General features: G+C 44.7%; 1 protein-coding gene across 1 annotated transcript; it reads right to left on the bottom strand.

Annotated features, from left to right (window-relative positions):
* Nucleotides 1-393: 393 nt before the first annotated feature.
* LOC119176871 (pescadillo homolog) lies at nucleotides 394-22,054 on the bottom strand. The gene is given in 16 exon segments (XM_075886010.1): nucleotides 394-489; nucleotides 1,032-1,396; nucleotides 9,453-9,548; nucleotides 11,745-11,923; nucleotides 13,499-13,568; nucleotides 13,571-13,623; nucleotides 14,674-14,804; nucleotides 17,654-17,740; nucleotides 17,852-17,908; nucleotides 17,980-18,096; nucleotides 18,195-18,328; nucleotides 19,504-19,631; nucleotides 19,901-20,010; nucleotides 21,008-21,161; nucleotides 21,546-21,625; nucleotides 21,986-22,054. Coding segments are annotated over 16 exon segments (1,851 nt in total). The 5' UTR covers nucleotides 22,010-22,054; the 3' UTR covers nucleotides 394-423.
* Nucleotides 22,055-25,976: the final 3,922 nt, after the last annotated feature.

Below are 25,976 nucleotides of genomic sequence, written 5' to 3' on the forward strand. Positions count from 1 at the left end.
GGAAATAGCGACAGGATGAAAAAAGAGGCTGAAGGTAAGGAGTGTGTGGATACACGGGACCAAAGTTTTCGTCACTGAAGAAGGTGTTGCATGAGTACTACATCAAGCAACAGCACTTGAAAGGTCAATGAGGCTCTTAATGTTTCACAAACAACCGCACATAGCCTACAGTTCACCAGCTTACTGAAAACCACGCTATTTTTGCTGTACATGTGCAGCCATCTTCTATCCTCTGCCAAGATTGTGTGTGCTTTCTTCCAGCCTAAGGACACGAGACTGGCATACTGGACACTAGCCAATCCAATGTCTTGACTTTCAGTTGATGTGCGTCAAGCAGCAAATTTGGTGACGAAGTAACATTTAAATTGTGAAAACAGACATTTTCTCACTGTGTTTTACTATGTTACAAGAATGACCTTCGCTTTATTTCTTTTTCGCCTTCTTTGAAGACTTCTTTATCTCTTCCCTCTTCTGCTTCAATGCTGCTGCCTGTAATGTGAACAAAAGAAACAAGAGCGGTCGGATTTAATAACAAATTGAAGCTGACATGAAAGTACAGTACTCTCAGTAAACAGAACCTGAAGGGACTGCGAAAATATGTTCCATTTAACAGGAGTTCCCTTCATTGAGAGGTGAACATGGGTGCAGAATACAAGCCCGTAACCAAGTATTGTAGAGGCAATAGTTCTGTTTAAGCAGTAGTTCCGTTTAACACATTTCCGCTTACCAAGAGTTTACTGTAATGACAGCATGCACTAATCTTAGTACTTGTTAATTTATGTCAATGGTGACACCCTATTAGAAATTTAATAATGGTGCATAACCATACTTCACATTAACGAAACGCATAATAAAAAATTACCTTTCTGTGCATCCCTAATCAACAGTATGTTCTATTCATGCAATGTAGATACTATGTTGACAATGGTGCAGCTACTTGGTCAATAATAGCTCACAAAATACTAGAATAGAAAATCATTAAATGTTAACAGTTTTACCACGAAAACCAGGCAGGTCAAATAGCTACAAACCTCACGAGCCCGGCGCTTCTGGCCAAAGACGATCTTGTCGTAGAGTCGCTTGTGCTTTTTCGGAATCATGAGAACGGCGAGACGTTTCTCTTCACTCTTGATCCTCTGAGCCACCTTCTCAGGGTCTTCACGGACGACTGTGGCTGCCTTTACGCCAATGAGGGGCTTCTTGGTCGCAACAGCAGGCTCGAATCCTGCGTCAGGTTGCTTCCTCTTTGCTTCTTTAGTGCGCTGCTTCCTGCTTGCACTTTTCTTTACCTCTTCTTCGTCATCTTCACTTTCTTCCTCCTCTTCCTCACTGACCTCCTCCTTGTCATCTCCACTGTCTTCACCCTCACTCTCGTTATCTTGCTCGTCTTCCGATTCTGCCAAGAAAAAGTGCGACAGGGTTGCATGAAAGTGCTATCAAAGAGTATCAAAGGTCATTGCAGTTTCAACACGAGCGAAAACGTTTTTCGGCCTGGTCGGAAAGGACTGCCAATCAGCAGTCTTGGCTCCCGAGAACATGGGAATCAAACATTACAGCGCAACACGTGGCCTGGAATTCACCACGATCTCTCAAAGTCGGTAAGGAATCCAACAGTGAAGCTTGCTGGGCAAGTTGGCGAATCATGACGGTAGGAACGGCGCAAACGTAACATGCGACGAAGGGGGGGATACATACGACGACAGAGCGCTCACATCCTTGTGTGTGTGTCACTCCTTCGTCCCATGCTTCACGTTCGTGCTGTTCCTACCATCAGTAAGAAATCGCTTGCTCTTCTGTCGACAAATTATGCCATAGGCACAAATGACCGTGCCAGGAACACAAAATCCACGGTCATTGGCCGATTTGAACATTGTGAGCAGCATAGTCACCGCTACCCCCGCGGGATGCCACGTTCCCGCAAGCTCAATCGCAATCACACTGAAAGTAAGCCGTGCATTTTTTCACCCCTTGTCATCCAACCCACCCCTCCATATCTTTCAACACACTCACTAGTACAAAAGGAGAAAAAAATCACTTAAAGAATGTGACAAATGCTTTTAACTCGGCTCGTACTTGACCGACTCTTAAGATTTTAGCAGCAGTCAGTTCATAAGGTAATAAGCACCTTCAATGAAGCCATTCAGAGATTACGTTGGAACAGTTTTGCAGGGCTTATCAAACACTGCAACTTTAACAATGCCTAAATGCAATGAGTATTAACTAACAATGTGGCATTGTTAAGTAAATGCAAAAGAAAAATGAAGTGCTGCACTGATATCACAATAATGCGAATGACGCTAGGTGTGCCATTACATACCCAAGTAGACTCTCATTAAGCAGAATCTGAAGGGACCGGGAAAATGTGTTCCATTTAACAGTTCTGTTTACTGTGAGGTGAACCGGGTTGCAGTATGCACGGGTGAAACTAATCATATTAACTAATCATACTAATCTATCATACTATGAAACTAATCATACTAATCCCATTTAGGCGGAAGTTCCGTTTAACAAATTTCCATTTCCTGAGAGTTAACTGTACTGTATTACAAACTTCAAATATAATAGAATGCCAATACCATTCGAAGCTTCTTAAAAGCCAAGTGCAACAAAATTTGGCACTACGCAAAAAGTCAATATATAGGTAGTCTAGCTAGAGGTAGTGCTGCCTGCCAAATGTCCCCTTCGAAACGCAAGTGCTTACCTTAGAACGCCGACTCCGTTTGCTGTAACTGATCGGCAGCGATCGGAAACGTTCGTTGTAAGTGGGATTTTGTGCCATTCAAACAATGTATATTTTCACGGTCATGCGGATATTGTTTGTTTTAGGAAGTCTGGCCATTATACCATATTTACTCGCGTAATCCTTGCACTCACATAATTATCGCACCCCCCACATCGCCCAATAAAAATACGTTTTTTTCCCTCTAGTAATTATCGCACCCCCGAAAATTGCCGCAATAATGTCTTCTGCTCGTTCCAGCCGTTCATGATGATAGCGTGCACCATCTCTTAAAGGAGCACTGACATCAAATTTACTCATGCCAAGATTTTTGCATCAGCGAGTAGCAATAGACCACGTAGCAGCGATTCGCGACCTAAAACGCAACTGAGAAATGAATAGCTATCACTTTTATTGATTTATATTACTGGGATTTAGCACTATTGAATACGGCCGGCAATCCCGCCATTTTTAGCGCTGTGAGCACCAGCAGTGGCGCTACCTCGCGGTCACCTCCAGATCACGCCCCAGCTGACATTTTCTCCACAGAAAAGAGGGACATCGGGCTCAACTGCTCCGCAAACATTTTGTCTACTAGGCGGACACATTCAGTCATGCCTTGTCACCTGCATTGCTGTCGTCGCCGTACAAAGTGTCGACTCGGGTTCAATAGGATAGTATGGAGCTTGGTATCCCCGATATTCGCGACGTCGCGAATTATTTTGGCTTCCATCGACCTTTTGCAGAACAGTGATTCTGAAATGGACGGCGTTTCAAGCAGCACTGCAGATGTGCCCGAGGATGCACGCTTCAGCCATGATCACTCGTTTGTCTCAGCTCGATTGGTGTGTTTTGGCGTGCAAAGCATTCAGGTATACGTAGAGGGGTCAATGCAATATAGCTAGTATGAATGAGCATCAGCGGAGAAATAGAACACGTTTCCTGCTTGTCAGGCTCTTTTTTGCGCCTCCAGATGGCCCCACCTATCCAGCCTTCCGCAGTTAACATGGTATTACCTACCACTTTTACGCGGACGCATAGCCTACAGATGAACTAAAATTCAACGATACCTGCATGTCACTTGTTAGCGATGATATCTGACTACACGCACTTCCACTTTTGATAGCTTGTGGTCGTGTCGATAACACACACGTACAGTCGTGCCCGGGGTATACCGAACTCGCCAAAAACATTCATTAGTTCGATATATGGCATACTTCGATATAGGCCTGGTATAGGTTTTGACAAAAAGGCACATAACAAACTAGATTGATTTGATTTGTGGGGTTTAACGTCCCAAAACCACCATATGATTATGAGAGACGCCGTAGTGGAGGGCTCCGGAAATTTCGACCAACTGGGGTTCTTTAACGTGCACCCAAATCTGAGCACACGGGCCTACAACATTTCCGCCTCCATCAGAAATGCAGCCGCCGCAGCCGGGATTTGAACCCGCGACCTGCGGGTCAGCAGCCGAGTACCTTAGCCACTAGACCACCGCGACGGGGCCATAACAAACTAGAAGAAAAGTACTTTATTAATATGGTGGCTTACTTGCGTGTCCTACTGTGGAACAAAATAGTCCCAGATTTTTTTCTGTATCAACGACTTCGCTGCCTGCGACATCATGCATGCCTCCACGTTGTCCAACGAGTCGGAGCAGCTGAGGCCGCAACCTTCCACATTCAAGCAATAGCGCCGGACCAACGCAAGTGCACTAATCACTTCGGAGGATGTAGGCAAAGGGCCAGCGTCGATTTCCATATTGCTGTCTCTTTGGCTCGTGGTCGGCATGACGTCTGCAATGTAATCCTCATCCTGTAATTGGCCCATGATGGGGACATCATCGTCCGCACTGACGAACTCGTCGAATGTCGATCCGTCGATAGCACCCGGGAACTCTTCCAGCTCGTTCCGAACTTCGGCGGAAACACATGCGGTGTCTTCACTGCAGTCAGAATTCGGAATATCATCACCAGGCATGCGGAAGCCGGCATGCCTAAAGCAGTTCTGGATCGTCTCCTTCTTGACATCTGCTCACGATCTACTCAACAGAAATAGCTCTGAGCAAGTTGATCTTAAGCTCCCTGCCGACACGAAGGTTCTGCAGCAGCCTCTCACCAGGCGCTTCCGAAAGCCGGCTTTCATTGCGCGTATAACGCCTTGATCTAGTGATTGCTGTACAGACGTAGTGTTCGGGGGCAAAAAACGCAGCTCGATGTTGCTGAAGGTCGTACTGCAGTGGTGAGATGAACAATTGTCCATAAGCAGGCACACCTTGCGATTTTCGCCTACCAAATCATCATTCCACGACGATAGCCATCTGCTGAAAAGCTCCCCCGGTCATTCACGCTTTTGAGTTTGCTCGGTAAGTAACTGGAAGCAACAGTGCATTTCGAAAACACCGCGGTGCCGTGCTTTTCCCGATAAACAGAAGTCGACGCTTTTTCGATCCGTCTAAATCAGCTGCCAACAGCACGGACACACGAGCTCTGTTTGCCTTGCTGCCGCTTGTCTTGTTGCCGTGACATACAAGTGTCTTGTTTGGCAACATTTGCCAAAATAGAGCGTTTTCATCCGCATTGAACATATTTTGGGCTCTATATCTTGCTGCGATATCTCGCCAGTTTTCCTCGAGCCATTTTTCTACGCTGTCCAGGTCCGCCGCTCTGCTTTCACCTGTAACAGCTTTGCCAACGATGTTGTGCCGTTTTTTGAAGCGCTAAAGCCAGCCTGAACTGCCTTGGAAATCATTCCTGCCAAGCAGAAAAGCAAGGCCCTTGGCTTTCTGCTCGATCATCGGGCCGGACACCGAGATGTTTTGCGACCGAACGTCCACAAATTAATTGTAAACGGCCGCTTCAATATCTTCGTACACAGCAGTGCGCACACGTCGGGCGCCACGGGCACCTGGTCTTTTGTCAGACTTGGCCCTGATGTCTGCCTTGTTCTTCAGGATAGTACTCAAGGTGCTCCTTAAAATTTTGTACGTGGCGGCGACGTCGGACTTCTTTTTACCACGCTCAACCCGATTGATGATTTCCGAGTTTCGCGGCGAACGGCAAATTTTGCCTCCTTGCGCAAGCCATGACGACAGCGCGCCAATACAGTTCACAGAGCACCAACAGGCAGCACCACAGACCACGCTGAATCGGCAGTAGCAGGCACACAAGCATAAAGAAAGAAAAAATGGCGCTCACTTCTACCGCCTCCGCGCCTGGGAGAAAGTACGACGGCCTCTGATTGGCTGTAAGCGCTGCGAGCGGGCCAGGATCATTTCTTGGAGGGAGGTGTTCGCCCGCGCACAACCCGGGTCTAACCAACTTTTTCTAGGGTGGCGCCGGCAGTTTTCCCCGCCACCGCGAGGGAAAGCCAACTTGCTGGGGCACTTTTGAGGCACATGGAGTTTGATATATCAGTTGTCATTGCTATTTTCATTCGATAAAACAGTACCGTATTTACTCGATTTTACCGCGCCCTCGATTGTAACGCGCACCCATTTTCTCGTTGGCCCACACGATCACACCACTCGGGGAAAAGACTCCTTTCGGGAGCGTCTTCCGTTTAAATATGAGGTACGGAGGAAGCTTGTGCCTATCTGACGTGCAACGGAGCATTGCCGTCACTCTAGTTTTACCGTGGCCCGATGTCAGCACGCGAACTTGCTTCGCCCCCTTCTTCTCGACAGTTGTGGTGCCAGGCATGTCGAAGTAAAGAGGCGTCTGATCGGCATTCCCAATTTGCCCAAGCAGGGAGCCGTTGTTGTGCCGCAAGTTTAGGACGAACCTCTGAAAACTGAAGCTTTTCTTCGTACTCCTCCGGCAATTTTGGCATATACCCGTTTGCTTTCGGAGGGAAAAGCCTTTCCTCTTCATAAAGTTAGTTAGCCAGCACCTGCTCGCTTTAAACTGGCTCTGCATTAGCCCTTTTTCTAAGGCTAACTGCATAGCCTGCACTTGGAGCAGTTCTGTCGTCACGGGCCGCTGTGCCGCTCGCTGCTCAAGCACATACTCGGCGAGCAGCTCTTCAATTTGCGGAAACCGACCCAGCTGTGGTCCGCTGAAGCTTTTGCGTGAATCTTTGCTGTCGACAATTTTCTGCTTTTGTTTCCGCCAGTCTCGCACGCACGTTTCGGGAACTCCGAAAGACCGCGATGCAGCCCGATTTACGTCCGTTTCGGCACACGCGACGGCTATTCTTTTGAAAGCGGCATCGTGGTGCACTCCTCGAGTTTTTGGAGTCGGCCCTTCCATGCCCTCGATGCTAATGCACACCAAGATGACGAACTCCTCAGCACACGTACGAAGTGCTGCACATGGGAAACACATAGGCAGAAATGGCCGACGCGCCATGCCGACGCACGTAGGGGGCGGCCATTTCGGAATGCCGATGGCAACAGAATGACCGTATTCATTTTTTTTTTCGGACTCAATTCTAACACGCATGCGATTTATGAACTCGCTTAACCGGAAAAAGGTGCGCATTAGATCCGAGTAATTACGGTAACTTTTGCTATATATTCTCAATGTAGACTTACTGTGTTTAGGAATTGTTCGATATACGGGATAACTTGATATAAACGAGTTCGATATAGTTGGGCTCGACTGTAATATAAAAAGACGCCCTCATTGCGCTTTTTTCGTGCTTCGAACTAGACGACTGCAACTCACAACAATTCCCCGACATGCTGACCGACAAGCACACGTTTAATCATGTTCTTTTTTTTTTTACCATTCTTTTAAAGGTGGTTTTCATCTTGGTAATTTCACGAAACCATTCAAACTGGTGCGATGAAAATCAGACGTGACGAGCCACGGCCGAGCTAGACTGCACCTGCTCGCCCTAGCCAGGCCCTAGCCCGGCAGTGAACGAGCGAGTGCGTTTCTGCATTTGGCGCCAGTCGGCGCCACGATAAGAGCACTCGCATCATACACGTCATCGCTACTAGGGCATCGTCACTCAGGATGGTATTTGTGGAATGTATCACACTGAACACGTAGCACCAGTGTCCATGTCGCAGGGCAGTCTATTTTTCCTTTTTTTCTCCTTAGCTTTCTACGCTGTTTCACTTCGAATTAAAATAACTTCCACGCGACGGATGCCGTTCAAATTTGGTCAAGAAGACCTATGCATACCAAGCGATTGAATGATGGACACATCTCGATTTTGAAATTAGATTTCAGAGCTCCTTTAAGCATAAAGTGTACTATTGTTGCATGGAGATTCAATCTAATCCAAGCCAAGCCAAAGCGGCAAGTGCGCGTTGCGGGGTGTTTTGTATGTTGTGTTAGTAATCTTGTCACGTTATGGGGCGATACTGAAGCTACACGGCTGCTTTCGAGTTGAAAGTGAGATATCATGAACTAAACAACGGCAACAGGGTCGCCGGTAGGCCCTTCAGAGTCTACGAGTTTTAGGTTTGCTACTGGGGACGGCAGCTCATAGCCACCAAGACGCGTTGGGCCTGCCGTGTGCATAAGACTGGTATTTATGGTAAACTTTATTCTTCAGAAGGAAACTGTGGACGATTCTGTTAAATAGCCATCAGCCCAATACTAACATGCTACTCTTACCTTTTGAGTGCTCCTGATGAGTAACAAACGCTACTGCAACGCCCACAAGCTTTGCGTATGGTATTCTAATTCTCGACTATTTGCTTGCACTTTTTGTGTCTCAATAAATCTTGCCTTGTGTTGAACCTGTGCTTTTATTTTTGAGGTGAGTTTTAAGTAGTATTTCTCAAAGCTTGCTGTTAGTTGCTGGTATGAGAATCCCGATTTGCGGCCACTTCTTTTTCTCTTTCGCTCTGTAAGTTTTCGAGGAAAGTTTTCTTTGTGTAATTCTCACACCGCCAACATTGTATCGGTTTTCCACCAAAAAAAGTGCGAGGATTATGCGAGTAAATACGGTATTTTTTTTAACACACAAATATTAAACAAAATACAGGATCAATAACATATATTATAAAATAGCACTTCAAATACAACTACCGTATCTGGTCATCCAAGTGCTACGTTCTTGCTACTAAGCAATAGGCTTGACATCAAAATTGTCACACTCTAAATCAACAGATGTGGCATACAAGCGACATAACATACAAGTGTACAATGCATGGGCATAAGCAGGAATTGGTCTGGTGTGGCTTGCGAGTGCTTCCTTTGCATCCTCGTGCCTCAATGCTGAAATTTCATGCAGTCTACTATATTTTTCGAAAGCGAAAGTCTGCTGTTATTGTTGTTAGTCGATTCTATTTGTGCTCTTTATTTATTACTGAATAATGCCTCAATTACAGGCCGTGTGGTGCTTGAAACTAGCTACCAGCAGCATTAAAATGGAACAGGAAAACCTTATTTAACGAAAAAACTTTATTCTAGCGGCGTTGCTGGAACGGACAATATCAGCCGATCAATTACTACCACACTTGATCGCCGATTGGCCTAGAAGCCACGAGCATCTGCAGAAAGTACATTTTGCTGTCGGGCCGACTTGAACAACACAACTTGCGTCAGCACCTTGCACGGAGTCATGGCTTGACTGAAACGCATGTATGAGTGCTGTTTCGTCCGCAGAAAAATTATTGGCCCGCAATCGCAACCTTGGTGGCCCAAATATTGAGTTTTTTACATCTCGGCGGAGCAACAACCAGTGACAGAATCCAAAGCTTGAAACCCCGGAGCAGTTTGACAAAATTTCGTGCTATTTGTTGCAGGAGTGAAATTTCAGCACTTCTCACCTGGAACGTCGTCACTGTTCTTGCCCTCCTCTGCAGTTCCGTCGTCTTCAGCTGTTCCTTCTTCCTCCATGCTCTCTTCTTCACTGACCACCGGTTCTTTATTTCAAAGAGAGACCATGACAAAAAAGATTTCGTAAGACCATGCAGTATTACAATAAAAAGATTGGTTCTCAGTGCATTGGCTTCTGTGATCCATTTTGATTGAATTCATGGAACATGTACAACTAGAAAAATTTCAACAACATTTTGTGTATGCAGAGGTACACAGAGAGAAAGGACAAACAAGCAAGGGCCCAACTTGACACATGTTATTTTAAGCTAAGAAGAGCACATTTGTGATAATTTATACATGCTAGTAACAACTCGCTATGACTAAAAATCATGCCTTAATGCATAAGAATCAAAAGTATCGTGAAGCTTGAAGTTGAATATGAAAATATACTAGGGCTCACAAGCCATGTTAGAGGCACCTCGAATGAGCTTCCTGTTTTTTTTTTTTTATTGATGTTGATGACTGCAAAGAACATGGCTTGAGATTAGTCATTGCAAATGAGTTGCAGAAGTTCTCTTTTAATTAAATATGTAACTGGGCAAGCCTTCTGTAGCTGCTTATACACAAAGGACACCTTTGCCTTGAGAACATGTGTAGGTCTTCGCATCAGCTTGGCAACAGTCTTGGAGCAGCGACAAAAAGCCTTGTCGAACGATAGCACACTAGTGCTAAACACTGTTGTTACACCAACATCTCACTTGTTAGAATTGGAGAAAAAAAAAATACCGTATTTACTCGATTCTACCGCACCCTTGATTGTAACGCGCACCCATTTTTCTCGTTGGCCCGCACGATCACAACACTTGGGAAAACGACTCCTTTCGGGAGCGTCTTCCGATTAAATATGAGGTACGAGGGATGCTTGTGCCTATTTGACGTGCAACGGAGCTTTGCCGTCACTCTAGTTTTACCGTGGCCTGATGTCAGCGCGCAAACTTGCTTCGCCCCCTTCTTTTCACCAGTTGTGGTGCCAGGCATGTCGAAGTAAAGAGGCGTTTGATCGGCATTCCCGATTTGCCCAAGCAGGTAGCCGTTGTTGTGCTGCAAGTTTAGGACGAACCTCTGAAAACTGTGAAGCTTTTCTTCGTACTTTTCCGGCAACTTTTGGCATATGCCCGTTCGCCTTCCGAGTTTAAAGCCAGCATCTGCTCGCTTTAAACCGGCTCGGCATTAGCCCTTTTTCAAAGGCTAACTGCATAGCCTGCACTTGGAGCAGTTCTGTCGTCACAGGCCGCTTTGCCGCTCACTGCTCAATCTCATACTCGTCGAGCAGCTCTTCAATTTGCGGAAACCGACCCTGCTGTGGTCCGCTGAAGCGTTTGCATAAATCTTTGCTGTAAACAATATTCTGCTTTTGTTTCCGCCAGTCCCGCACGCACATTTCGGGAACTCCGAACGACCGTGATGCGGCCCGATTTCCGTCCGTTTCGGCACACGCGATGACGTTTCTTTTAAAAGCGGCATCGTGGTGCACTCGTCGAGTTTTTGGAGTCGGCCCTTCCATGCCGTTGATGCTAATGCACTATCAGATGACGAACTCCTTAGCACACATACGAAGTGCCGCACATGAGAAACATATAGGCAGAAATGGCCGACGCTGCATGCCGACGCACGTAGAATGCGGCCATTTTAGAAACGCCGATGGCAATAGAATGACCGTATTCATTTGTTTTCGTACTCGATTCTAACACGCATGCGATTTATGAACTCGCTTAACCGAGAAAAAAGGTGCGCGTTAGATTCGAGCAATTACGGTAACCATTTCACTACCTCGGCCTGCGATCTGCCGGTCGGGTTAGTGAGGCCAAAAGCGCTTTGACCGGCGAATCACCGGCCGCTTAGAAATTGTGTATTTTTGACATTTTTTACTTTTGACATGCTTTGTACATTATCTGCTAGATGGACACAGTTGTCCATTTTTTTTTTATATTTAAGTGTTCTCTTTTTTTTTTTTGGCGACAAAGGGTGCACTACCCTGGCTTTTTCGAAAGGTGGTGCGGGAAAAAAAAAAAATGGAGAAAAAACGCAGCTGTTGCGACCTCACTTTAACATGAAAAATAATCCCAATAAAAACTAAGTAGGTTTCGTAAAAGCGACTATGTATACTATTAAAATATTGCACTTTTCAGATTTTTGTGCCTTACGACAGCAATGGCTGAAATCAATGCACAGCACAAAGAGTCACACAATGTACAGCAGTGTCGAAGACCGGCACTTGGAAAGTGAGAGCGGAGACCAACCTTCGCCCCGCTGTACACGCAGCATGGCCAGCCTCTCGGGAGGAACATAGTCTCCCTCTTTCTCTTCCACGAAGGGCGACAAGTGCGGTGGCAGAACTTCGCCCATGAAGTAGTCCTGCTCAGGGAGCAGCTTGCGGTAGTTGACACAATCGTAGACCCACTGTGGTTGCACGTAGTACCTGCATAAGGCATATATATTAATTTACAAAACTAAACATACACTACAAAACGAAAATGACATTAAAGTAAGTTCCCCACAGTATTCATATACTTGCAATAACATTCTACTCCTTTACACATGAAACAACAATTATCCCATCACCCTACCTAGAACGTAGCATTTAAACGCTTGAGACAAGGTCACGATGAAGAGTTCAGAAGGCAGGCTTTTTTTCTCACCTCCATTCCTGCCATTACCAGAAGTCAGTTAACTTCCAGATTTACAATCACGCAATGATTGCTTTATGAGGCTAAGTACACGATTACAGGGTGCAAGCCTTCGTTTTGCTGACACTGAATTGCTGATGCAGTTTTGAGTAATGATAAGCACACCCTTTATTTCTTTTTTCCATATGATAAGGCTAGGGTTGCGCTTCGATTTTTGCACAAAATTTGAGTTCTATACTTTTGATAATGAGCACCCCTTTTTCAAAAGGAAAAAAGAGAAAAAAAAAAGGAAACATCACAGAAAAGAAGGGGGGGGGGGGTGCCCGAACAGCATAAACGTTAAGGTCTCATAATCGCTCACAAACAATGCAAGTGGGATGTCAGCACTATAGTGGAATGTGGGTAATACGTACGGATCAATCTCAAGAGGAATAAAAAAAGCCTTATTAACCGCAACTTTGTATATTAAAGAAAAAGCAAAATTGGTATCCAAACCATGGTATATGCACCAAACATTTTTTTCTGTAAAAAAAATGCCTTCTGGAACACACACGAACGGACCACTAAAGGACGCCACAGCTAGCTGCCGCGAAAGCGCATCAATGCTTCACTTAAGACCAACTGAAAAGCAGTCAAGCACACTCCAGCGTAGTCATATGCGAAGATTGACATGAACAGCAAAAGGTTTCGTGCGTTTTTTTATGCCTTTATTGCCATTAATCTACCTCTGTGTTAGCTGCATATCTTCAGAGCTCCCAGTCCCTATGAATAATCGCGACGCAGTGACCACAGTTTCACTCACGGCGGTTACGGCTACCAATGATCTCATCTGTCGCTGTTTTGTCGTCAGTGTTTGTGGAAAAAAGCGTTGTTTTGACTGGGTGACCGTTGAGTGCATGTGCACTTTCAGAGTTCTTTCAGTTTTTTGTCGTCATATATGGTTGGGTTGAAAGTGACCGCAGTTTCATTGGGCAAAATGTGTCCTCCCAAAGCTTCCAGCACGTTGCTCTTGGCCATTGCTAGATGGTTTGGGAACGTGACGCACCAAAGTGTTTGGAACATCTGAATTTCGGCCCGCTAGACACAGTGCAATGCGGCCAGATAACGCACAAAAATTTCAACTTCTGGGAGGTTTCTTAGCCAACCATATAAACATGAGAATTGGTTGAAATCCGGGAGATTCCTGGGAAATCTGCGCGACTTGGCAGATATATGTTTGCTTGGCGTCATTGTTAGTAATTATACGTCAAAACATAAATAGCACACTGACACAAGTGACACTGCTGACTGATACGAACCACGCAACCGCATGCCATCTTTCGCCCCGTGAAAACAGTGGCAAGACTACCATTAGCAGGTGTCCATACCTGTTCATGTAGCGTTTCTTGATTTCTGGCCTGTCGACAATCTGGTGAGTCACTGTGGGGTCGTTTTCGGAAATGTGGAGCCAACGAAGAGGGACTCGTCCCACGACACCTCTGCACCGAAAGAACTGTAGCCAAAAAAAAAATGCACCTATTGAAGATTTTTTTTTTTGTTGCTCCAGGATTCACACATGATCAATTTTATCTCTTGTGAAACTTTTGCAATAGTATATGGAGTGTAAAAGGATAAACAGCACTGTTTCAGCGGTCATTCTCAAGCAATCTATTCAGCAACTTTACTTTTCCCGTGACCTCTCTACCTTTCTGTAAATTCTCTCTCTCTCTTTTACTTTTCTTGCCATTTTAGGGTGATTTTTTTAGCAATCTACAGAACCCACAGCAGCAACAGCTGAGCACAGTGATTTCCCTGCCTGTTTATGAAGTGAGTGCTTTAGAAAAGGCAACACACAATGTAACGCAACATAAAGCATAGCATGACTGTCTTCTTGTTAAAAAAGCTCGAGTTCGGGAAACAATAGTAAGAATTTCTGTGGGAGGTCTTGGAATCCGAATCCTTTGCCCATTGTGCATATCAAGCTTATTAAAATAGTATAAATGATTTAGTTTAATGTTCTGAAACCATGATAAGGTTATAGAAAACCTTGTAATGAAGGGTTCTGGAAATTTCCATCCCCTGGGGTTCTTTAATGTGCACCTAAGTAAATACAAGTACCCAACCTCGAGCAGTTTTGCCCCGGGCAAAAAAATGTGGTTGCAGCAACCGGGATTCGATCCCGCCACCTGTGGGCAAGAATATTGCAGGCTATATGAAATGTCCTGTACAGTTCGATTCCAGACCCACCAGTCTGATTTTCCATAGAGGCGAAAACGCTGGAGGCCCCCACTCTCAGATTTAGGTGCACATCAGAGAATACCAGGCAGTCAAAATTTCTTGGTGCCCTCCATCACAGTGTGCCTCAAAATCACCAAGTCTTGGCAGATAAGACACCAGTAATTATTCAATGTTGAGCACAGAAGGCACATGAATCGAAGATAGGAAAGTGTGCTCAAAAGACATTTAAGTCCCTAATGACACCTGTAAAATTGAAGCCCATCATTAGAAAAGCGAAGGACATATTGGTTGCTGTGACATAGTAAATGCTTCATATGCCTCATACCGTAGCACAAATGTGAGTGATTCCCGAGGCACCTCCCTTCCAAGGAAGACTTTCAGTCCAGAGAAAAGATTCAGAAATTTCTTTTGCTTCTCTTCCTCGTTCTTGATGTCCTTATTACTCTCACCTTCAACCTGAAATGAGTACACAGACCTCTGAAAAATAGCGGCTCATTTTGCAGCTATTCCGGACATGTACATCCATAAGTCATGGAAGCATTGTGCAGAGGCGTGGTAAGTCTAACAATGATAGATGGCAGGGTCCTATATTTTAGTGCACTCTTTTTCATGTAAATCTTGCAACTGGTAAAATGTCACGAAAACTGAAGGAAATGTACTATTTTAGAATAGAAATGTAGACACTGCTAAAAGCTAGAGTAAAGGACTTACCTGACAATTACAGCTGTGCACTAAAACGCGGTTCATTCGATTTCCTTGACTGCAAAAGCTTGCGTTATGCCAGAAACAAGCTCGCAAGTGAAAGAAATGAAATAATGGAAAGAAGGAAGATGATGCATTTTTTAGACAATAAAGGAGGTGCGAGACGTCGTGTGTGAATAGTAAGGAGCTGTGACTGAAGTGCCATGTAAAAGGCCTTTTTAAAAAGCGCAGCAAAGAAGTCCAGTGACCTCAAACATACCCAAACTCATCAGTTCACTGACTACCTACTAGTACTAAAGCGTATGTTTAATAGCATTCTATATATGAGAGCAGGCTGACAAAGAATCAAAGAGCAACAAACTACACACTCTTTGCATGTTTCTGACAGAGGCCTGACACCGCATCAGTGTCATAACATTGATTTGATTGATATGTAGGGTTTAACGTCCCAAAACCACCATATGATTATGAGAGACGCCGTAGTGGAGGGCTTCGGAAATTTCGACCACCTGGGGTTCTTCAACGTGCACCCAAATGTGTCATAACAGCAATCAAACATCGTACAGTTAAACATGAATGTACTCGTAGCAATATTCATTTTTCTTGCCTTCAATACCAGGAGCTAACAGCTATAATCCTATATAAAGATGCATAAATTAAAATTAAACAGTTGCACATGAATGTGTCTTGAAAAAAATGATGTTTGGCAGCACATTACTTGAAGAAGGTAGTAAACATAAAAGCTCACTAATTACTCTAACACTTGTCAAGCTACCCGATAAACTAAAGTTTTCAGGTCTTGCGACTGTCACTATTCACAGTAACTCAGGCATTGAACGCTTCTGCATAATGTGCATTTATACTATCTGAACTTAAAAGACTCCAATATGTACATAACATGAAAAACCAAAATCTGTATTGTCCTGCACTACTCTACAGATGCCACACAACTATTCAATGCATCACACAGAATGAACGGCACGCAAAGTATAATCTAATATGGTGGACAACACAAACTCACAATGCAACCGAAAACTTCTGCAAAAGCTTTTGAATACTGATTGCAAGAAACTGCAGTATGCCTTGTAAAAAAGTTTTACCATAGCAACAGCAGTTTTATATTGCTTGCAATGTCTTCACTACCCTTGTACACAATAGCGGTCGTAGAAGGCAACTGGTAATATTGAGGTAGAAGTGTCAAGCCTCCAACAGCTAATCATCTTCAAGCAAATGCTTGAAAGTAGTAATGTAAGCACTGCCGACAACGAACCAATACAGTTTGCAATGGGTGAATGCATAACTGCCAGCCTAGCCGCATGACAATTCGAGAGACGGCCGAGGCGCAAAGAGGGGGGAGGGGGGGATTTTTTTTTTTTGTATATCAAAAGTTACTGAGGCTGAGACGCTTGCGACATGCAGTCGTTGCTTCACTCCACTGAGATTACGAAAACACGACGTTTTAAAGCCTCAACCGCTGTGTGTTCGACATCTGCTGGGCATTTCCTCGACAATGACAGTTTATTTTCGCACATCCACACCCGCACCGCATCACGCGCTCGCACTTCGAGAAAATTTTCCGAAGCAACCATTCTGCATCATCCCAAACGCTTAGTGGCAAGTTCTGTTTTACAAAAAATTTTGTGAATAGGCATTTTGTGTGCATTGCACTTTGTTCACACCTATTTTGAAAGAAAGTTCCGATGTTGTCCAGCCCTTCCGCAACAAACGTAGTTCTGATGCTTCTGTGAAGCGATGTGCACTTTTATGATAGTTGTGCCACCATGTGAAACACATCACAGGCGCACGTTACAGAATCCATACATACCACTTTTCCACAAAGTCACAAATCACGGAAACCCAGCGGTGCACAAGTCCAAAGGCACTTGCAAGTGCTACTTTATAGTTTTTGACACCGCCATCGGCCTCCCGAATGAACTCGGGTGAAAATACGCACCCCCACCCAACAACGTAACAAACAGGATTGACGCCTGGGCAGGCAACGTAGGCCTAGTGCACAAAATGCAGGGAGGAAGACAGACAGTTGCAAAAGTTGTTAGTAGTACCATTTCCCTCGCCTTCTTTTGGTACGGTGGCCAGCGAGTCTCAGGACTTATGCAGCGGGACTCTATGGTATGCTTACAATGAACTACACAAGAGTAGTGGCGAGTGGTCTTCCGCAGCGCCGCAAATGCCACAGCAGGAAAGGCTGGTGTACGCACGTGACCACAAAAATAATAATATTAAAAAGAAGACTGAAGAAAAAAAAAATAGCTGCTTACACTGTGGCGGCCACATTTCCGGAGATTCAACAGAACATTCGTACAATCAATAAGGTCAAAACTGGGGAGTCTCCTGGACGATTCGAGAGAGTTGGCAAGCATGCTAATAGTTGCTGCACCAATGCCAAGCATCAAAAATCCTCAAAGCTGGTACAATCCATAAGCTCTCTCAAACATCACATTAGTTCTATGCGCCATAAAAGTCTTAGGACCTTATCAATAAAAGGGCAGCCGCATTTTTCAGCCAACACAGAATCCTTACAGAGCACTGAGGTTTGCGAGCCAGTTGACAAGCCAGTAAAAATGAATGGAACATCAGCTCACATCAGGGAAATCGTCCATCTGAGGTGCATCATCAGCCACGGCATTGGTGAGAACAGACTTGAGCTTGCTGTTCAGGGAAGCAACGCGCTGCATAAGAAAGTAATGTCCATCAGAGTTCATCACCATGCAAGGCTGATAATACAAAAAACCACACAGAAAGCCCAATTTCTGATGGTGCAAACAGAACTCGCGCCCTACCTCCGACACTTCGTCTTCATCGTCGGCATCAGTAGGCTCTGGAGGCTCATTTTCCAGCTGTGATTGAAACAATGTATTATAAGACCAGCGAGCCCACAGATATTTAATGAGGAAATCACGAAGCTTGCCTTTGGTGGGTAGTGAAGATTCAGTGAGTGGTACAGCTTGTAGTTTACACACCCCATCAGTGTGACATAGAAATCGGTGAACGTGACCATGATCTTGAAGTCCACGTCTACTGGTTGCTGAATGGGTAACGAGAATAACATGGGTCACTCAGCCATACACCGTGGCACCTCACACAAGACACACACAACGGCCCCTCAGGAATGCAGTACCTTACCCGGAAGGAAAAATTGTGTGGCACGATCCACGTTATTGTCTGACCCATGATCTCTGCCTGGTAGTAGAAACCCTTGATGGAGACGAACACTTTGCGCAGTGCCCGTGTTTCAATCACATAGTGCATGAACTCCACTGCAAAAACACAATGCACATGAATGCCCAGCAAGAATGGTAAGCGTAGTTGGTGTACACATAATGATAGACACAAACAAAATGGCGGACAAAGTTTTGACCACAAGACAAAAATACTTAAGGGACACTAAAGGGAAACAATGACTTGGTTTAGATTGACAAAGTGTACTCTGAGAACTCAATAACATAAGTGTTGGTGTCATAAGTTCATTATTAGCGGGGAAAATCAAGGTTGAACTTTATTTTTTAATTATCGCACCGAAATGATCGCACAAGACATTGAAAACTTCAACATGTAATTTTTGTATTTTCGCGACATTGGCTAGGTTAACTTTTTTTTAGATTTCGTATGCTGGTTCTACGGCACCCACAGATGACAATGTACTTCATCTTTTTCAATTAAAAACTAACATAGGACCTAGCAGACACCTTCAGAATTCATGACGCCACAGTGTTTGGTGAGGGAATCTCAAGGTGGCGTCTCCACACGCATTTTCTTTTCATGCTTTTTCTCGCTTAAGAAGGGTCGTTTCACGCTAAAAGTGGCGTTTTTAAAGACTGCCAAATGGTACTTCACTAATAGGTGAAAAATCCCTTTGCACTTAAGTGTCCCTTTTGAACCTGCACAACGCTAGCCCAAGAAGACAGCATGAAATATCTGAAGTGCCACATTGGTGTTTTACAAAGCTGCCAGAGATAATCAGTTTATGGTCAGTGAAGTTAATTAGCATTATCGGTTAATCACCGCATTATGGCTGTGTTGCTGAACTCCGAAATGGCAGTCATGATGGATCATAACGATTTCACGCAGGTAAGCTAGGAAAAATATAATTATTTTACTAAATTTTTTTCAATGATACGCATGAATAGAGACAGTTGATTTCTAGGAGGAGCCTTTCAAATTTGCATTTGAGCAAGTGCAACTACAATTTTTAGGTCGCGAGAAAATGCACCTCGTACGATATTTAGTGGGGATAAATCTCCAGTCAATAAAAGTGTTTGAAAACCAATGTGGTGGTCCCTACTAACGAAAAACAACCTACAGCACAAAAAAAAAAGAGATATCAACTGTAAACATTTCCCAATATTTTCCAAATTCATTTGAATACTCATCAGTATTTTGCCCAATTGGTTGTCCAACTCCGCCACAATTTTGTTTCGAACTTCCAACTTACCAATGACTCTGCGGCAAAGATGAACAAGATGTGGTTTCACAACTTTCCCCTTCGGAAATGAAGAGAATAGATAACACATGGAGAGAGCATCATCAATGTCCCTCAGTGCATCCACAAATGTGGGGTATCTGGTAGAAAAAGAAAATAAAGTATCATAATGTTGTAATGATGAAGCAGCACAAATCTCAAGTATTACAAAGACGTAAAAGTACTGCCTACAATGTTTCACAACACAGAAAAAGAAAGCATAAGATTCGATTCAGGCAAGCTGGATTAAAAAAAAATGTTTTACAGCCAAACGGCCTTCTCTGTAAAAAAGCACATGTAGAGATCAGGTATGCTAGGTACCCAAACACATGATTTCAATGCTTACTCAGCCAAAATCATGCTAGCTTACCTCTCTTTGACAATGTGATCAACTCTGTACACAGGTTCGTTGCTACGAATGTGCTCAGCAGTGTCTCGCTCATTTTTGCCGATAGCTTTCCTAAGTCTCCTGATGAATATCTGGGGAAATAAAAAACATCAATGCACAGATGCAGGAGTGCAAGGAACTTGCACATCTTAAACACCAGGACTTGCTTCAGAACCAGCGAGCTCCTGCACAAACACTGACTCTAACAAAATTTCCAGCAAAGAAATCATGTCTCTGAAGCTTTTTCACGGTGCATGCACTAAATCTACATTCAAAATGCACACAAGTCTAATATGTAGTAACAGGAACAATGAAATTGTGCATTCCTTTTTTTCGTCTGTGTGCATGTCCAAGACCATAACCAGAAACAGCAGAACTTTTTACACAGCATGGGGGCAGTCTGTAAAACAGATTCTGCAACAGAAAACTGAACGTAAGGGAGCTAACTGCCTAAGTTGCTGAGTAAAATAGGTAGGTAGACATTGACTATGTTACATATTTTTTTTCTCTCTCTCTGTTCTTTTTCTCTCAACCGAGTGGACAATGACAGGTCCGTTCGATTCGCATGCACCACGTGAACCAGTTCACGAGATGCTGCACGTTGCCATTCCTTTCAGCGGTGCAGCATTGACGACCTCTGAACCCTGCTATTCGTTTCGAAAGGTGCAGAAGAGGAGCAGCACTGGTGCACAATTTTCCTGCACCTCCTATGCCGACTATGTGGGCTTGGTGCAGCCACGCGTGCAGCTGAGCAGACGACGCAGCACTTAGGCGTAGGCGTTGTACCCGCCTCTACAAACTCGGTGTATTTCGCCAAGATGTTTGCACCTCATAAACTGTCCGCACGTGCGATTCGCCATCGATCAGTGTTAGCTGAACGGTGTAAATTAAGCGAACAGAAATAGGGCCTGCACCTTGTCGGCACATTGTCATTAATTTCGGGTGTCATGCTGTGCCTGTACCGCTGAACTCGCGCTGCACAATTTCTGAACTTCACGTGCACAGCCAGCACCGGTTCGGATTGGTGCAGGTGAATCGAACGGACCTAACGTAAATTCCCAATAAACGAGTGTTGCAGAGTGTGCTTACCTTGAAATCCCGGAATTTCTGGATGATGGGCTCATGGGCAATGAACTTGATGTCTTTTACCAGGTAAAAGGTGTTGTGTGCCGAGTTTCCGTGATTGACATGTCGTCGGTGTTTCGGCTCTACTGGATATATTCCTTTCAATATGCACAGTCTCCTGCAAAGTGACATCTCCATGAATAATGCATTTTTTTCATAGTTTTCACGCGAGAACTTCAGATCCCAGTAGAGCCCTGAACAGCGTCAAATTGCTTGGCTGCGCTGGAACCTCTCATGCATATTGAGCAAAGAAGCCGAGTGAGATCAAGAAACCCGATTTCTATACGAGCCGATCTAGATCACAAGAAAACCGTGCGCCACACAGCGCATTTCCAGTCGCGATTGGTTCATTTAGCAAGTTGCGGCCCTGAACCAGTCGACAAATTTCGTCCGGATAGAATTTCGACTGAGACCGAAAGTGCACTGTACGACGCCGCTTTAGTCTATACACGGCTGTTGACACTCGTACACAAAACAAAGCGAATACATAATTGTTCCTCACCTGAAGTCCTTCAATGACAACTGAAGTTTCCTACAAGCCCTCCTTCTGCTTATGTAATGAGTGGCCGCTCCAGAAGTTCCCTACAACATTTTGATGTACAATGAACCGTCACTGGCTGGCGATCTCGAATGATCATCAAGGAACACGGCTAATCAACGACATCTGATACTTTTGACAAGCTTACTGTTCATATGCAACGTCGATATACAACATGAAACCTCGCGAGCAGTTCAGCCAAGGGTGAAATGAGTTAATAAATAAGCTGACACTACATAAAACATGTCGTAAGCACGCAGGCGGACTTTGCACCGCTGCAACTCCGTCCCGTGACATTACTGTACAAAGCAGAACGATACACTGATCGTTGCTTCAGAGCCCAGTTCAGCACTCTGCAAAATGTTTGACGTTAAGTGTACGTAATGATGAAGTCGAACATTCACCTTCTTCTTTGGTTTGCGTGCCATCGCAGCTGTCAACACACGTGCGTACGCTACGCAAAAATAATGGATGCGGATTTGGATGCAACTGGATTCTACAAAAAATAAACCAGTGTTTTAAGCGCTTGTCAAGCATTATGGCCAAATTTGGCTAAAAACAATAAAAACTTATGATTTTTAGTAATTAGCTGAATAAACAACCCACTCATGAAGCGATTCGCTTTGTGTGATTACTGGTTATTATTTTACTGTTCTTAAACGCTCTAATACGTATGTAAGGTGATGCCTGTTACGACAGCATCACATTAGCTTGCATAGAGTCCGTCTGCAAAGGAATTTAAAGTGACCAGTACGGCCAGCCACCAAAAATTTCTTCATTAAAGGATCACCGCGATGCACAAAAGTTTTTTTTCTTTTTTGTGTACAATAGGTAGCCAACGCTTCACTTATTGTTGTGCGCCACCAAATCACAGTTTCGGTTTCTCGGTGCGCTCTTATGTAACCGTGCATGGCGCCGAGTGAGGCGGGGCCCAGAGTGGCTTTCGTGTAAGCATAGATGGCTACGTCAGCACAAAAAACTGCGTGCGCGTGCACATTGCGTTGGCACCTCTTTTCGACTGAGGCTCCCTTCGAGAAATCGCGTATATATGTGTGATGCCCCGAAAACCCACTGCCACTGCCGAGGAAAGGACACCTTTGTATTCCCATGCGAACCTGCTGCCTCCTCCTGCTGAAAAGGTCTGTTAGGAGAGAAGTAATTGCCCTTAGATTTGTTCTTTTTACCAGGGAAAAATCTAGGGACTTTGGGAGAGAACGTTCGCTAGGATTGCGGCAGCTGACACAAACTCGTAACGCAGTGGCGGTTGGTTGTTTACTACGATGAAATATGTTCTAGGCTGTATTGTTCATTGATATTTTGTTCATGATGCGTGTGTGCCACAATTCTATTCCACAAAGTATCTAGCCTTCAAAATTTTGTGTCAGTACTCCTTCAAGCTACATACAGGCAGTGGCGCCAGCTGGGGGCGGGGGGAGGTGGCAAAAGGGCACATTTAGCACCCTCTCCTCCATTAAAATTTTCCCCCTGTGGCATGACAATACACAACTATACTCTACCACATCTGCCCGCCCAGCTCCCACTTCTAATCAAGGTGGTGCCCCCGCCCATTCCCCCGGAAAATATTTCTGCCCAACTAAAGACAGTTTGGAGAAAGGTTGGTCCGGAGGGCCCAACAATTGGCGGAACGTCACCACGTTCCAGCTCCGGCCGATTAAGGAAACTATAGCCCCGACTCGGGCGTCGCCGACGGTATAACGGCAGCTAGGGTGTCCCTCATGGACCCTTTGGTGGCTTACACTTACACTCCTCAGGACTTCTTAATAAAGTTCTTGACTGACATAACTTCGTAATGAACATCAAATGGGTTTACTTCTGGGACGTACGACAATTAAAGGACATGATAAAGAGTGCTTAACCACGCAAACGACAGGAGGGCATAGAGGAGACTAGACAGAACGCTCTGTCTCGTCTCCTTTATCCCCTCCTGTCGTTTGCGCTGTTAAGCACTCTTTGTCATGCTATACCAACATGCCCAATCCTAGTGTCTCCACGAACGACGTTGAAAGAAGAGCTACCTTCTGTTTGCCGTGGCATCAGGTCTCTGCCCATAGAATGTGATGGTGGACTTCCGTATGACCAGAATATGCTTGTAGGTCTTCGCTGTTTATGACGCTCAAGGACAGAGTGCGACCATTGTGTCCAAAATTTACAACTGGCGCGTGTTTATTTTTGTCAATGTAGCAGCGGTACCTGGAAGTGCTGAGATTTCAACAGCATGTGCTTGAGTGGGTGACCAGGTCCGAACTCCTGGCAGCACACAAGTAACTTTATGAGAGACGACGGTGAGCTATACTGCTCAGCCATTACGTGGATTTTACGTTCTTTTTTAATTTTCTCAGGAATAACGGGTTGTGATACGCTGCGGTAACGAAAGATCGAGATCGAAAAAAAAGGCAGATCATACGTACAGTGGGAATCGATGATATGCGAAGCACGAATGAGGTTGGTTGATATGCCACTTTAATATTAGCACAACGCTACGAAGCGGACGCAAATTATGCCACATATACCTTCCATGTCATGATTCTCATGCTTCGACTTGTCGTTTACCTTCGTTGTCTATTCATGTCACACGATACCAAATTTGACATATGTTGAGCGAATGAAAACAGCCCGAGCACGGCCGCTATGAGCATAGCATGTAGTCATGTTTTACATGACACGCATATCATGATTATCATGTTTGGACGGTTCATTAAGCTTCGTTCTCCATTCACGTCACGTAATACCAAATTTGGTATATGTGGAACTAGTGAAACGGCCGCGAGCGCTTCATGAGGATGACATGTAGTGATGTTGTTACATGACATGCATCTCATTGTTATCATATTTGCACCAGTCATATACCTTCGTCATTCCTTGACAACACATAACACCAAGATTGGTATATGTGAACTTAGCGAAACAGCCACGAGCGCATCATGAGTGTGGCATGCAGTCATGTGTTTACATGAGACGCATGCCATGATTATCATGTTTGGAAATTTCATTTACCTTCGTAGTCTAGTTGTGTCAAATACCAAATTGTGAAGCTCGCGAAATGGTCGCATCACGAGTGTGGCATGTAGTCATGAGTTTATGTTACATGACATGCATGACATGTTTTCCATGTTAGGGTCTGTCGCTTGTGTTCGCCATGCAGTCATGTCATACTATACCAGTTTTGCAACATGTGATGTAAACAAAGCCAAAGCAAGAGCAGCAGGACCCATGAAATGTAAATCATGACATTTATGACATACGTGTTAGGATTTTCATGTTTAGGATTATACTCGTCATACAGTCATGTTACCCATACCAATCTTGGTATCGATACCATTGTCGAAAGGAACAGCAGAGCTATAAGTCGAAGGCGGCTAGATAGATAGATAGATAGATAGATAGATAGATAGATAGATAGATAGATAGATAGATAGATAGATAGATAGATAGATAGATAGATAGATAGATAGATAGATAGATGCGCTCAAAGTCGCCGAAGTTCGCTAAGAAATGCTTCGCATTTAGAAAAGTGTACCTCAATGGTTGAATAGTTGGGATGCCTTAAAGAAGGCCCGAGTTCCAATCCCATTTTGTGTTGAATAACTTTTTGTGTTGAATTACGCGACATTATAAAAAAAGGCGAAACAATTGTTTCATCTTTTTTTTTATTTCGCGTGATAGCGGTTACGGACACCGCGGCGGTTGCGGCGGACGCTATAAAGTACGTATACGGGCACCCAAAATGGCTGTTGTGCACTAGCAGCTTTCGCTGTAAAACAAGCTCTAGGTTGACAACAAAGGCCAAATCCTGCCTGTCGGGAGGAACCACTCATGACTGTACACCGTGGGTGGCCCCGAGAGCTGCATAGTTAGGCCTACTCGCTGCGTCGTTGGTGACGACATCACCACTGAGTGTGCAATTGATTTGATTGATATGTGGGGTTTAACGTCCCAAAACCACCATATGATTATGAGAGACGCCGTAGTGGAGGGCTCCGGAAATTTCGACCACCTGGGGTTCTCTATCGTGCACCCAAATCTGAGCAACACGGGCCTACAACGTTTCCGCCTCCATCGGAAATGCAGCCGCCGCAGCCGGGATTCGAACCCACGACCTGCGGATCAGCAGCCGAGTATCTTAACCACAAGACTGCTGCGGCGGGGCCACTGAGTGTGCAAGCAGCTAAATTTTAGTTGTTTTCAAACTTTCTGGCGATATTTGACTCGCATGGTTTGGAACCTTGAAACTAAACTATACCGATCGGCAACGTTTTCCACGACGCCAAGGGGTCCTGTAAAAAGTGTTGCAGGGCGTCTTCAAAGCTATAGACACATGCCTGACAATGCTTGCACGAAAGTGCGGTATTGTGTGATGAAGCGAAGGAGATGGCG

This window comes from Rhipicephalus microplus, unplaced genomic scaffold (genome assembly GCF_043290135.1).
Source record: "Rhipicephalus microplus isolate Deutch F79 unplaced genomic scaffold, USDA_Rmic scaffold_575, whole genome shotgun sequence".
Taxonomy (NCBI): Eukaryota; Metazoa; Arthropoda; class Arachnida; order Ixodida; family Ixodidae; genus Rhipicephalus; species Rhipicephalus microplus.